The sequence below is a fragment of the Pimephales promelas genome, chromosome 2 (genome assembly GCF_988280905.1).
Source record: "Pimephales promelas chromosome 2, fPimPro1.hap1.1, whole genome shotgun sequence".
NCBI lineage: Eukaryota > Metazoa > Chordata > Actinopteri > Cypriniformes > Leuciscidae > Pimephales > Pimephales promelas.
The window spans coordinates 18250363-18265716 of record NC_142770.1 but is presented as its reverse complement, the minus strand read 5'-3'; the positions used below and the strand labels follow the sequence as shown (position 1 = coordinate 18265716).

At 38.4% G+C, this 15354-nt stretch overlaps 1 protein-coding gene across 3 annotated transcripts in view; it reads left to right on the top strand.

Moving 5' to 3' along the window:
• Positions 1–15354, top strand: part of LOC120495352 (semaphorin-3D) — a 58585-nt gene that overhangs the window by 18355 nt on the left and 24876 nt on the right. For all 3 annotated transcript variants that reach the window (XM_089117531.1, XM_039694874.2, XM_089117527.1), the window contains one exon: positions 3950–4146. In XM_089117531.1, coding sequence (XP_088973657.1) covers positions 4011–4146 — 136 coding nt within the window. In that variant the 5' untranslated portion in view covers positions 3950–4010. The remainder of the gene's footprint in view (positions 1–3949; positions 4147–15354) is intronic.

Sequence of the window (15354 nt, the reverse complement as noted above, 5' to 3'; positions counted from 1 at the left end):
AAGGTGGCCGAGTCTGAAGTGGTGGGTTTCTGTCGGGTCGGTTTAGAGATTGTTGGTGCAGAGCGGTGAAAGACTCCCCGCCGGTCCCTCTGTTCTGCCCGGTCACAAGCCCAAGAGGAAGTGAGAGTGCTCATCCATTACTTTGACAAAGTCCCTTATGTGTCGCCCTGCAGGGATCATTATTTCCCCGTCTGCCTGGGAAGGTGTTTGCAGTCTTTCCACCTTCATTGGAGAGGCTTTTTGAACCAGATGAAACCTCAGTGTGCTTAACTTCTGAGGCTTGGACAGAAAACTGTTCCACCACACGTGATCGGTGTTTAAAAAATAAATAAAAAAACCTCTTCAAGCTTCGCCAGTCAAGGTTGTAAACTATGTCATTTTTTTAACGTGATGCCGACACGCTCTAGTTTTCTGTCATTCTTACCATTGTAGGGGAACAGAGTCTATATCCGGAGTGAGCTGCCATTTCTCTCCTGGTTAAAGTTGTGTGTTTTTTTGTCGCCTGGAAGTGAGTTAATATCAACTACTTCCTCTTCCCGAAGCTTGATGGTTTTCCCACAGTTAGTGTTTGTTTGTTGTCTTTCCTCATATTGAAAAAGCTGATGACCAACTGTTGTCTGCAGGGAGCAGGTCAATCTGATTCACCACATCTGTGTTTCTTTTCTTCCCCATCAATATCCACAAAGGCTCACGACCCTTTACGTGTACGGATTCGGCAGACGCTGAAGCGACTTACAGTATATTCAAAGTTTTCTGAGCACAGAGACTCCCAACATTCAACCTGAAAATAGTCAAATAACCATTGCAATAACTCTGAAGCTATTCAGTTAAAGGGTTAGTTCACCCAAAAATTAAGTCATTAATTACTCACCCCCATGCTGTACCAACCCCGTAAGACCTTCGTTCATCTTCGGAACACAAATGAAGATATTTTTGATTAAATTTGAGAGGTGGATCACTGCTACATAGGCTCCTAACGGATCGAAACTTGACGCATGCGCGAGAATAGTTGAATCTCCTTTAACTACTTTAGTTCAGTTCTCGCGCATGCGTCATGGAAATCTCTTGAACTCTCGTCTCAGGCCTACAAGGAAGAAAAGGAATAGTCGAATAAAGTCGTTATTTTTGTTTGTTTGTTTTTTCGCACAAAAAGTATTCTCGTCGCTTGATAAACTTATAATTGAGCCACTGTAGTCACATGGAATATTTAAACATTTTCTTCAGTTACTTTCTGGGCCGTCAAGTTCCGATCCCTTAAGGCCAATTTATACTTCTGCGTCGAGGGTGCGGGGTAGTGTACGGGTTTGTGAGCATTTATACTTCTGCGTTCAGGTCTTGGTTGCTCTGCAGTACTGCTCCGAAACGCTAGTTGGCGGCGGAGGGTTTTAATGTTCCACTGTGTTTAGATTCCTCGCGGCTAGGTTACTACAAGCAATAGCGACTGAAAGAGAGCGGATCATGTTGGAGTTGGAGCTTATTGAGGTGGAAAAATAGTTCACTTTAGTGAAATTACTAAAACTGAAAGGCAGAAATGACAGAAGACGTCGGAGGAGATGGTACGTGCGGAAATGCGATGCTACCAAGCCGACCAATCAAGATCTTGCGGTCCGCGTCGTCGCGACGTGTAGTTACATTTTTGAGGGGGTGCGCGTCAGGCGACGGCGAAGGGTACGCGGTATGGGACACGTCTGTGCGTATGCTACGCCATTCCTACTGCGCGCACCCTACGCAGAAGTATAAATTGGCCTTTAGGCAGCCTATGTAGCAGTGATCCACCTCTCAAATTTAATCAAAAATATCTTCATTTGTGTTCCGAAGACGAACGAAGGTCTTACGGGGTTGGTACAGCATGGGGGTGAGTAATTAATGACTTAATTTTCATTTTTGGGTGAACTAACCCTTTAAGATAAAAAAAAACCTGCATAGTGCTGCTTTAACGCCAGTAGTCAACAGTAAGCATACGATGTTACGACTCTAGTAGCAGCACATAATAGGTCACAAGTCTCCACAGAGCCATTAATAATGATTGAAACCATATCCCACTCATTCTATAAAAACCAAGGCCACCGAAGGGACGTTTTAATACAACATAATTCAAATCTCTCATGCTCTCCCAACTGAATGCATATCTGCTAAACCGAGACCTAAAGAAAACCACAAGTGCTCTAATGATCTAATGAAATATGTGCCTATATTAGTATCTGCCAGACCATCACCAACTTGCACAGCTCGCACATAGTTGTTGTCGGGCCAGGAATGATGTTTTCTTTTGCTTTCTCAGGGAGATTAATAAGGCTTGAGTCCTAATAAGAGTCTTTGAGCACCTGCACTCACTACGGAACGGTAAATCCTGAACCCGAGCTCCTCAGTTAAACTGGGAAATGAATTCCGGCTGATTTTCAGGTTAAAACACATTTCGCAATAAATCGTTCTGCGTACCGCAGAGCATTTGGTTTCCGTCACTCGAGGAACTTGAATGGAGTTATTATGTCCGAATAACGGCGTAATGAGCTTAGATTTTGAGGTGATGAATGGAGCAATAGAAAAAGCCTATCTTCATTTTGCATATGTTTGAGCTCTAGCCCTGTTTTCGTGTCGAAACCGTCCCCAGGGGTCCCCTCGCGAGTCTAAGTGGCGGAACATACAATACCCTCGTGATGGGAAAATGCTTCCCCTGAGCGCCAACACAAAAAGTGCTGCTCTTTCAATGAGCTCGCCAATTGTTGAACTTTCTATACTGTGTGTCGCATGAAACGGACAAACGAAATCCATTCCACTGGACTGAACTCCTGCTTTGACAGTGCTAGCGGCTAGCGTTTACAGGAGGAAGCCGCTCGAGTGTTTCTAGGTTGCGCATGCGATCTGTTTATGTAGGGTGACCTCTGAAAGGAAGGCGAATAAAGATCAGGGCAGCTGATTAGCCATGGGAACTTTTCTCGAGACAATGCTCCGGTTTCCTTCTCCGCGCAAGGCTTGTTCTCGCGCAGTCGTGTGAGCTCGGCACGCCGCTCGCGCGCTCTGGAGGGTTTCGGGTTTCCTGCCGGTGCTGAGAATCAGTTTGTTCTTGGGGTAGCATCTGTTGCACCTCCTGGTTTAAGCACTTTTTGACCTGAGGAGACTGTAAACCACATTGGGTGGTGCTGGACTTGCTTAGGCCGATGAGGCACATTCTGTTTTCTTTTTAGAAAAGATGACATCTACAGGGTTAATGTCATTGTGAAAGAATGCCATCTGGAGTGTTCTCCATTCTGAGGAAAAGAAAAAATCTGTTTGATGTGTAAAAACGTTGTTGATTCTGAATGAAACTAAAAAAATGTTCAATGGGAAACATATTTTTTTTCTTAGCTTTTAATGTTTACATAATGTTTCATTTATTTAGCTTTTTTTAACATGTATATAATTCTAATTTATATATTCAAATTTAAATAAAATTGAATGAAAACATATTTAACAATTAAAGAATATATATATACAGTATATATATATGGAGTTTCATGTTAACAGTATTATTACTATATTTAATTTAGACTTTTATGTTGGTTTTAATTTGGTTTGTTATTTCTCTAGCGAAATTATAAAAATGTCATGATATTTAATAATTTAATATAAAATTGCACAGTTGTGTCTTAAAAATCATTTTCAAATTTGTTTTATATCATTGTGAAATATTTTTACAGTGAACACCACTGTAAAAATGTATTTTTTAAAAGGATTAATAGTTTTTCATTTAACTCTAAATATATTTTATATGTATTTAATTTATATATTATATATATTCTGAATATAAACACTTATTACAGGGTACTGTGGTGATTATAAGACAAAAACATGGTTTGGGAGATGATGTACTCGCTCATTATATACATTTTGCAAAATTTTGAACAAAAAAGATACATTGTGTACCTTTAATTTCAACGTACATGCTCATATCTGCTTGTTATTTCTCCAGCACTACGGAGGTGATGTGACATTGAAGACAGCCTGTACTGTCAGCCAACAGGAAGCTGGAGATGAGGATTGTGGGATTGTGGAGGGCTGGGCGATACAGTCCCTTGCTGGTCTTTCTGATCCACTCGCTATTGCCTCTTATACGGCCCATTAATGCTGGAAAGCAGAATATACCACGACTACAGCTCACTCATACAGGTCAGAACTCAAACTCTTTCATACTGACACTCAAAAACTAGAATCAAAAGGAGAATCAGAGCAGCAGAAAATGGTGAAATCATGTCTACAACACTAATAGTTACGCTCTTTGCTGTGGCAGTCTGCAAATCTTCAAGTTAATCTTTTCTCTGAAGTCTTTAATGCAGAGTGCTAGTAGACACAGATCAAGCGGCCTTTCCTTCTTTCCATTCGTCCGTGAGGACATCAGCAGCGTCAGGCAGCTTTAACAGACACAATGCAAGAGAGGAAGAGTGCCGTTAACCTCTGCTTCCTGAAAATGTACACAGTTAATTAGGCTACTGTATTTTGAAAGACTTCTTTCGAGTTTTTTTTTATTTTGCTTTCTGAATTTCATTCATCAATATCACTTATTATGATAAGTATTGTGATATGAGAACAGCGACGACAGCAATGTCATTTATTTTCAAATATATATAATTATTCTCCTACATTGATGATTTGTTTAACATAAAATGTATTTATATAAGTATAAATTAATAAGTATAATTGTATAAAATATTATATAAATATTTAAATGTTAAAGGTAATATATATATTTTTATATTAACATATTCATTAATTTTAATCATATATTATTATATTCATTTATATTACACTATTAAAATACATTTCAGAAATATCTGAAATAAAATGTACTCCATTTGATAATCGAACCCTCTTCCATCAGCCACTCCCCATTTTTACCCTAGTAAAATACAATTTTAATAATACAAGTATGAATTTAATTGCAGTAAACACTTTTAATAAATCTGATTAAATGTAATATGATGACATTTTATTTCAAAATTCCGCTTTAGAAATTCTACTAATTATAAGTAACTTCATGTCAACTACCTCTCATTAATTTGCTACTACAGGCCAATCAACTCTTATTCATTTGCAAAAACAGGTCAATTATCTCATTAATTGGCATCTACAGGTCAACTGACTAATTAACTTGCAACTACAGGTAAACTAACTCTCATTAATTTGCAACTACAGGTCAACTAGCTCATATGCAACTACAGGTCAACTAACTCATTCATTTGCAACTACAGGTCAACTAACTCTCATTAATTTGCAACTACAGGTCAACTAACTAATTCATATGCAACTACAGGTCAACTAACTCATTCCTTTGCAACTACGGGTCAACTAACTGATTTATATGCAACTACAGGTCAACTAACTCATTCATTTGCAACTGCAGATGAACTAACTCACATTTATTTGCAACTACAGGTCAATTAACTCGCATTAATTTGCAACTACAGGTCAATTAACTCATTAATTTGCAACTACTGGTCAATTAACTCTCATTAATTTGCAACTACAGGTGAACTAACTCATTAATTTGCAACTACAGGTCAACTACCTCTCATTAATTTGCAACTACAGGTGAACTAACTCATTCATTTACAACTACAGGTCAACTACTAACTCATTCGTTTGCAACTACAGGTCAACTAACGGTCATTCTTTTGCAACTACAGGAGCACTAACTCTCATTCATTTGCAACTACAGGTCAACTAACTCATTAATTTGCAGCTCCAGGTCAGTTAACTCTCATTCATTTTCAACTACAGGTCAACTAACTCATTCTTTTGCAACTACAGGTCAACTAACTTTCGTTAATTTGCAACTGCAGGTCAACTAACTCTCATTAATTTGCAACTACAGGTGAACCAATTCATTAATTTGTAACTACAGATCAACTAACCCATTCATTTGCAACTACAGGTCAACTAACTCTCATTAATTTGCAACTACAGGTCAACTAACCCATTCATTTGCAACTACAGGACAACTAACCCATTCATTTTCAACTACAGATCAACTAACTCATTAATTTACAACTACAGGTCAACTAACCCTCATTCTTTTACAACTTCAACTAATTCTCATTAATTTGCAACTACAGGTCAACTAACTCTTTAATTTGCAACTACAGGCCAACTAACTAAGCAGACAGTCTACTAATACTAATGAGAGTTAATTGACATGCAGTTGTAGTTCCCTCCAAAACCACAGTATAACTTATAAGGACGTAATCTCACAGTGATGTGTCAGCGGACTGCTCTGCGACTGTCTGTCTGGACACCCACGCCACACAGTCGCATCCCTTAGCCATCTCCCATTATCAGCACATCCCAGCCGGCCCTGTTTCTGACCCCTCAGAACCTCCCGGGACCTGCGGGACTCGGCAGCTTCCTCACAGGAAGGTTCTGTATACAGTGGCGTCGGACGGCGCCCTGTACCTTCAGTAGTAATGTGCTTCCCATTATCTCCAGGGCTGTTAATAGAAGACTCCAAACATGTAGATGATCTCAGGGGCGCCGTTTGTTTACGAGCGCAGGGCGGCAGACACACACCGGTTGGCAGCGAAACGCAAAAAGCCAGACGTTTTACATTAACGGACAGGAGTGACTTGTTTTGCTTGCAGGTATCTCAAGACTGATTTGAAAGCCACACTAAAGAAGACAGGAAATTAGATCAAGTAAACAAAAGTATTTTTGAAGTAGCTTAATATGACGGTTTTATGAAGAAGTCAAACGCAACCTTTTGAGGGCCATGATGATTTTAATTTGCTCTTGGACTTTTTTTTTTTTTTTTTAAAAACCCTGCTGAACCACCAGGGAGAAAATCGCATTGGGCTAATTTTGATTGGCTGTTGGGCTACTTTTGTTGCGCAGACCTGGAACCCTGATCATAGATTGATCCACCTACAATATTATATCAACCCTGTAGTACTGTGTTACAAAGGGCAAATAAATCAGTGAATCTATTTTTTTAAACTGGCTATAAAATCTACACAACTGTACTTACATGAAATAGTAGTTAATGTAGTAGCTAATGTGCCATATTATGCTAATGCTAATGTGTATCTAGCTAATTCGAATCAGTCAAATGGGCCATTCGATACAGAAAAATCTGCAAAAACAAAAACAGCGATTCTTCTTTTATATGACTGAAAAATGTGTTGTGTAATATCTAATTGGCTCATTTGCTAATGTGTGAAGTGTAGTTGACTACCCAGCTCTGATCTCCTCGTGTTTTATTTAAAAAAAGCAGCTATTGTACTTTCATCTCAACTATCTTAAAATAACTTTTTTCATTATTTTTGAACTGAGTCAACTTCCTCACTTATAAACTGCTTGTTTAACCTCTGAAGATGAAGTTCTTCTGGCAGAAACACATACAATTGATTTTCCAGTATCCGCTGACTTTCCCACTGGTGTTTACCAGTAAAACTCCCGCAAATTTGGGGATTTCTTTCTGACAGATGAGTGGATTAAAACCAAAAGAAACATTCCTGGCCTTTGAGACTGGCTAAATATCTCAGTTTCTCCACGACAGGAAGGTTTTTTTTTTGCTCCACACCCACTGTCATTTTAAAAGCTTCACTTCATAGTGTGTAACGGGAATATTTGAGAGGAATATCTCAGACACACAATGAGGATTCATCAACATAAACCTGGGATTTTTCCGTAATCTGAAATACTAATTTATATAATTAAAACGAGTCTTCACTCTGAAACTGCTAGCATATATACGTAAATAAAATATATTTAGATCATGCAGTTTGACCTAATAAATAAAATAATGTCCAACACAAGTCATATTGGTTGTATAAGAAGATTTATATGGAATTACATAGTCCATGTTTTTATTTGAAATTTTCAAGATTGTTGACTAGTTCTCAGTGGCATATTTCAAAGAGAACCACTAAATTATGTAAACTGGGTTATTTTCACAATAGCCCTCAGAGGGCAAATCTTAGTAAGACAGTAAAACATTTTTATTACAGTCTCTGTCATTGCAAAAATACAGCTCTTTGGCTGTTGGAATGTGACCTGTGGGATGTGGTTCCTGATAGCTGACTCAGTGCTGCGTCACAGTGATGACCCCTGCCTGTGTAACTCCTTTGAATCTGTGGCAAAAAGGTGCAGGAGATAAGCACAGCAAATGACTCGGGGTCCGGGGCTCTGGCAGGGGATAGTGACACTATCGGGACATTAACACTGAACAGAGCCAGGGAGAAGAATGCTGCTAATTAGAGGAAGGAAAGGTGAAGACGATGAAGTTTATCAGAATAAACCTTCGGAATATTTCGAGAAAAGATTAGCCGTAAACTAAAATATACTCGAATGTCATTTCTATTTGAACTATGAAAAGCTTTAAATATAATATTGAATAACAATACAGTTAAAATTATAATAAAGTACTTGTTTTATGTTAGTCAACACATCGACATAAGTTATTTAAAGCATGACAAGATTATTAAAGCAATGATTTTACAGTAAAACTTTTAATTTGACAAAGTGCACTTTTCAAGTGTACTTAAGAGTGTTAAACATAGTCATGAAAGTGCAGTCTCTTTATGTACCATTTAATGACCTTTTCTTCTTGTACATACTTTTACAAGGGCAACTCCTAGTTTTTTACCGGCAGCCTAATACGCTAATATGCACAACATGCTTAGTATGTACAGTACAGTGCACAGAACAAGCTGTCGCATCTGCGTTTGCTTACTTTCAAAGAGTGTTTCTTGAATAACTGATTTCTACTTGTGCACGAACCTGGAAGTCGGTCACTCTTCGCTCTTTCTCTCTAACCTTCAAAAATATATTTATTATTCGTACATATCTATGCTTAGAGCAACATTTCATTTCAGTTGTGTCTCCTGTTTAAGTGTCCTGACCTCATTCTTTATAATGCAAGACAAAACGTCCAACCAAACCCTAAACATCATGCATGCTGAATTGTTCTAATCATACTTTCAGACCACAACACCGCAACCTTGTGGCAATTAATCAGTGCCAAAGCCCTTCCACTCTCATCTAAAGCAGTTCAAGTTGCAGAACGATGATAGATAATGATAGTGTGTCTTGAGCAAAGCAGCATGGGCTTCGGTTTGGTTCGGGTCATTGACAGGACTTGGGTTGCCTCACTTGACTTGATTATCTCCCCCAAACTGCACTTAAGCAGCAAATACGTCCATGTGTGTGTCCATGTGTGTTTGCGAGCACACTTTCAACACCTCCAGCCCAGGACTGAAGCAATTAAACATGCACCCCATGGCCCTTTAGGGACATGACATCGTTCAGAGCGCTCCAGAGCGTGATGAAGAAAACAACTCTGGGGCCGAATGTACAGAAGCGGAGGCCTCTCATCAGCGCTAGCCGTCTGTAGAGGCACACTCTCCCCCTAGAGAGAGGAATTTAGTCCACACTCTTCCTAAAGAGGCAGCGAACTCAAAAACATGTGGGTCACAACCACAGAAACCTCCAGTGGGATGTGTTGGTCATCAGAAGACCATTATTCTTAGTTTATGTTTTCCTTCAGGGTTCTTCAACACACAATGAATGGGAAGTCATTGTTTATCGTTCTGTAGACAACACATTTCCTCTTATTCGAAAAAACGAAAATTATGTTGTTATTTACTCGTCGTTTAAACCAACTTTACTGGCATTTGATAAATGGTGTGCCTCAAGGCTATATCTTAGGTCCTATTGCATTTTAGCTTTGAAGGAATAGTTTACCTAAAAAATGTAAAATCTGACAATTTTCTCACCCTCATATCATTCTAAACATGTGGAACACAAAATTAAAAACATTTTAATCTTTATGCAACTGTAAAGAAAAATAATATTCATGTAACAATCACATAACGAATTACTGTAAGTTTTCATTGTTAAGCTATTACGTGATTCCAGCAGTCTCACTATTCCCTCGTCTTACAAAGATCTTGAGGTTCTTGTTGAGTCTAATGTTATTCACAGTGCTAGCGGACTGTGGTTGACACAAAGTTAGCAAAAGTTCACCGATCTGAAGTTTGGCACCAACAGCGAGTTTGAGGAAGTACAACAACCTCCTAATCTTTGCTGCAAAGTCTCACGAAGCCTGTAAAAACAAACGCAAGGACACAAATGAAAAATTAGCATCTAAACCCGCCTTGGAAGATTAATCACCATCTGTGGGTAATTTTACAGACCAGGCTTACATAGTACAGTGTTTCATTAGACAAAGACATGAAGATGCCCTCAAATCCCCTGGGGAATGAGATAGATAGATAGATAGATAGATAGATAGATAGATAGATAGATAGATAGATAGATAGATAGATAGATAGATAGATAGATAGATAGATAGATAGATAGATAGATAGATAGATAGATAGATAGATAGATATGGTTTAACTCTGAGCCATTTGTGTTTTGACGTATATCACAATGTTTAGATGGAGGGAATTTGATACTAACCAAGTTAGTAAAAGCTGACAGAAGGTCTGTCTTTATAGGCTGTTAATGGCCTCCTCCGGTCTCTTTGAAACATACAATAATGGTGTTTAGTAACATATTTGTTCTCTTTTGCTGGTTTAAAGTGCATCAGTCAGTTTAAAGGCTTTTTAGAAAGACTCAATAAACAGGGACAAACATTGTCTGGGGAAACGAAGACCTCTTTAAAGTCTTTAGACAGTGACTTTACTCCATGTAAAAGGGTTTTAAAACATACTCCTGTAAAGACATCCATTATTTGCCGTTTGAATGTAAACCTAATGCTGATAAATGAAGAAGCCTTTGGTTTCCCTTTCACTCTTTTACACTGCTTCTGCTAATGCGGGTGACCCAGAACGCAACTCACACTCGGCACTGTGGGTAGTTCGAATGACTAGCTGTCACTGACCCAAAGGGAAAAAAGAAGTCGGTTTAAATGGAGTCAGTCTATGTCTTCCATCACCACAAAAAGCCTTTCGGGACAGTTTGAAAAAAAAAATACAAATTGGAAAAGACAGGGAAATTGATGAATGTGGGAGATAAATTAGGTGCTAAATTGATGTTAACAGTTCTCCCACTCTCAAAGCGAGTGTTAGTTTCATGAATCGCAGCAAACGCAACTGTATATTTTTTATTTAGAGAGGAAATATTTCCTCTTCGTTGACTTTTTGAGTTTTTATTTGTGGAAAATAAAAGCCACACAAAGATATTGAATTGAATTCAAGACTATTTTTCTAAAAGTATATTAAAAGTTCAAGCATGGCTTAATTTATACGCTACTTAAATGTAATTTCTCTTTTGAAGTTATGCTGTTTGCCTTGGGAACAGATCAACAGTGCACACTGACGCCAATTTTCTCCAGACCTGTTTATACAGGAGGAAACATAATGACAAGAAGAACATTCACACCTTAAACGTTCCTTGTGTTCGTCCTGAACAAACAGTTGGAAAACGATGAGACTTCGAAGCATCCAGGCATTGATAAACAGAAAGAGGATGTAGGTCAGCCACCTGATACAAAGACAAAACCCCACTTCTTTTGCTGGTATCATAATCGTTTCAGGCTTCGAGGACTACAAGGACTATTTAAACGGATTTACTATATTTGTGTGGTCACTTCGGCTCATGCAACTGTGGCGGAATAAAAATAACGTCATCATTACTGTCTCTTAACAGACAGAATTGCCAGAAGAGATATTTTATACAGCTCTTGGGAAACTCTGGCATTAGGTGCTCGCCTACAGCTTTTGTCTTGCCAGTTCTGTTTTATTGCAGGTCGTTTTGACAAATCCAAACCAGATCCATTTAATCCAGTTCTTATTCAGACACTTTGTGCTGCTATTACCACAAGAGAAACACTCTGATTGCCCTGAAGACTTCTATGATAACTATGATTTCAGATCTCCAGTGATTCTAATGGTATTACACTTATATCGGTTGTTTATAATAACGGTGAAGTCTGAAGTCTAGTCTTGTAGTATTGATTTTCATCCGAAATTGAGTTTTGAAGTCAAAACCTGATCTTTATCTGGGAATCTGGCTCCTAATGTTCTTTTTAGCAGAACTGTTGACTGCAGTTCCACAGACGGGTCACTTAAAGTTCATAATGCTTTCCTGACCTTCTTGATTCCTTTTTCCTCTTGATCGAACCTCTTATCTCCAAATATTGCAAGCTTTGTGTTCGCTGTTGCATTATCTATACTCTCCACAAACTCAGGAAACTCATCTAACTGTCCCGAAATTCAGTTCCACATAGACTTTACTCACTACAAATCAAATCTCACTGCACTTAGTGCACAAACAAATCTTCTATACCTACACATAAGTTGAATGTTTGAGAAAATGTTTGCAGTGTAGCTTGTTCTATCAAACCTTAAAAGGAGTCGTTCACTTTGAAAAAAACTTTTGCTGATAATTTACTCACCCCCATGTCATCCAAGATGTCCATGTCTTTCTTTCTTTAGTCGAAAAGAAATTAAGGCTTTTGATGAAAACATTCCAGGATTTTTCTCCATATAATGGACTTTACTGGTAACCAAACGGTTCAATGTCCAAAAGACAGTTTCAGTGCAAACTGTTCAAAGGGCTTTAAACGATTCCAGACGATGAATAAGGGTCTTATCAAGCGAAACGATCGATCATTTAAAAAAAATAACAAAGTTAAGTTTTATAAGCTCAAATGGTCACCTTGCTCTGTTCTGTGATGTGCGTTCGTGACTCTCCTGTTCAAACTCATTCTTAAAAATTAACAAATCTTTTTTCGAGTCATTTCATTCATTTCGTTCGTTGAATGAACCAAATGACTCGAAAAAAGATTTGTTCATTTTGATAAACGAGTTCGAACAGGAGAGTCACGAACGCGCATCACAGAACAGAGCAAGGCGACCATTTGAGCTTATAAAACTTAAACTTTGTTATTTGTTTTTTAAACGAGTGATCGTTTCGCTTGATAAGACCCTTATTCATCGTCTGGAATCGTTTAAAGCCCTTTGAAAAGTTTGCAGTTTGCACTGAAACTGTCTTTTGGACCTTGAACAGTTTGGTTCCCAGTAAAGTCCATTATATGGAGAAAAATCCTGGAATGTTTTCATCAAAAACCTTAATTTCTTTTCAACTTAACAAAGAAAATTATCAGCAAAAGTTTTTTTAAAGTGAACTACTCCTTTAAAGATTACGATCTGAATGATATGGTCGGTGTGTGCAATTCTGATTTGTTTAGTAAAAGGTACGTCTGGTCCAAACTGTAATGAAGCCAGCTTCTTCTCCACCTCAGATTCCAGATGTTTTGCGCAAGATGTTCAGAATGTGTTACAGGTCAAGGACAGTTCAGTCTCTGAAGCACTTTTCTCAAACCTACTGCCAACTGTAGACAGTTGCCTTCTAAGGGGACATTCACGTTTGTTATGGCGTTCCAAAGCAACGAAAATGGAGCACAACAAAATGCAACAGAATGCAGGAATCTTGAGATGCGTTTAAAACGTTCTTACAGTTGTGATGCTAGGCGCTAATGGCATTCTAAATGAAAGTTACTTATTTGAAACACTTCATGTGCAGTAAATCTGCGAGGAGTTCAAATAGCATTTGACTCAATTCAGTTTGATGATAGCATGTTGCTACGCTAACAATGTTAAACACAAAAACCTAACATTGTAAAAATTAAATAGCCCTTTTTTATTAAAGGCTGTTGAAATTGAATAGAAATGTATTTCTAACTGACTTATCTCATGGCGCTAGATGCTAAACGCTTTGCAGTTACTGATTCAACACATCCTCATCCCAAGACGTCATCTAACTGACGCTTTTGACCATACGTCAACATCCGACGTTTTAGGGAACCCTTTAACGTCAGTTAGATGACACTTTCCTAGGGCGTCATCTAACTGACGCTTTACCTTTTGCGTAAGTTAGATGACGCGGGTAGATTTAGGTCTGGGGTAGGGTTAGGGTTAGATGGTGCCATCTAACTGACGTTAAAGGGATACTCCACTTTTTTTTGGAAATAGGCTCATTTTACCACTCCCCCAGAGTTAAACAGTTGGGTTTTACCGTTTTTTAATGTATTCAGACGATTTTTTTTTTTGATATTTAGAAGAATATCAATAACCAGACAGTTTCTGGTCTCATTGACTTCCATAGTATATATATTTTTTCTACTATGGAAGTCAATGGGACCAGAAACTGTCTGGTTACTGATATTCTTCTAAATATCAGAAAATCGGCTGAATGGATTTGAAAACGGTAAAACCTAACTGTTTAACTCTGGGGGAGTGGTAAAATGAGCCTATTTCCAAAAAAAGTGGAGTATCCCTTTAAAGGGTACCCTAAAACGTCGGATGTTAACGTATGGTCAAAAGTTTAATGGTAACATGTTGCTAAGCTAACAAGTATAACAAAATGTGTAACGCACAGAAATATTGGGTAAAACAAAGCATTTTAACTTTCTATATCAATGCTTTTCAGTATTGACTTGTCTCTTGACTCGTCCGCCATCTTGGATTACATTTTTCACTGACATGGTTGCATTGCACTCTGGGATTGCCTTCATTACAATGAATTTGTGCAGTGTTGCCTTTGAATTTTAATTTCTTTGAATACCAAAAGATCGAGAGCAGCATTATACTTAATGCCACCTTATAATGCTTCCCAGGTGCAACATTAAAGTGTATAAACAATGTTTACTTCATTAATAGTTTTTCATTATTACTCCCTGGTCAAGCTTTATTTAGTGTATATGCAACAATTCTTGTGTCCAGATGTGCCAACAATGATCTAAACAATCGTTGAAAGCCAAACCAGCAACAGGAATAAATAAGCCTCACCACCTAGGATATATAGGGCCTTAGGGAGGAAACGGCGTAAAGTTTATTAGCTTTCTATACGTCACTCTCACTTCAGGGGTCTACCTAACGAATTTGGCATGGATAACCGTACAGTAGGCCAACAGAAGTTAGCTTGCGTGATTCTCCGACAGATTGATGTTGTTTTGCATAGACACGCATCCCTTGCTTTAGCAGATGGAAAAGATCCACATGTTCAGGTCCATGTTGGTTTTGATTCTGATTTGAACAGTTTGCTTATTCAAGTGGTCGGACGCAGATGCAATGGCATGGAGATGTTCTCTTGATCTTTGCCTGTCCAATGAGCTTCCGACCCTTGGCATTCCTGTGATTTTCCCATCACTCAAGCTTTACGCCCAATCAAAGGCCACCAGCACTTGATGAAATCCGAGATAACGAGGGAAACGGACTCCCTGCTGCTTGAGGAGTGACAGAATCTGTCAATAGAGTCCCTCCTTCTACTAATCAGCCATCTGCTATAATGAGAGCACTGTTTCAAACGCTCATACCCATGGAGAAATTGAATAGTCTGATTAAAAGCTTTCACGCAAGCAATCACCGCTAAGCCGGT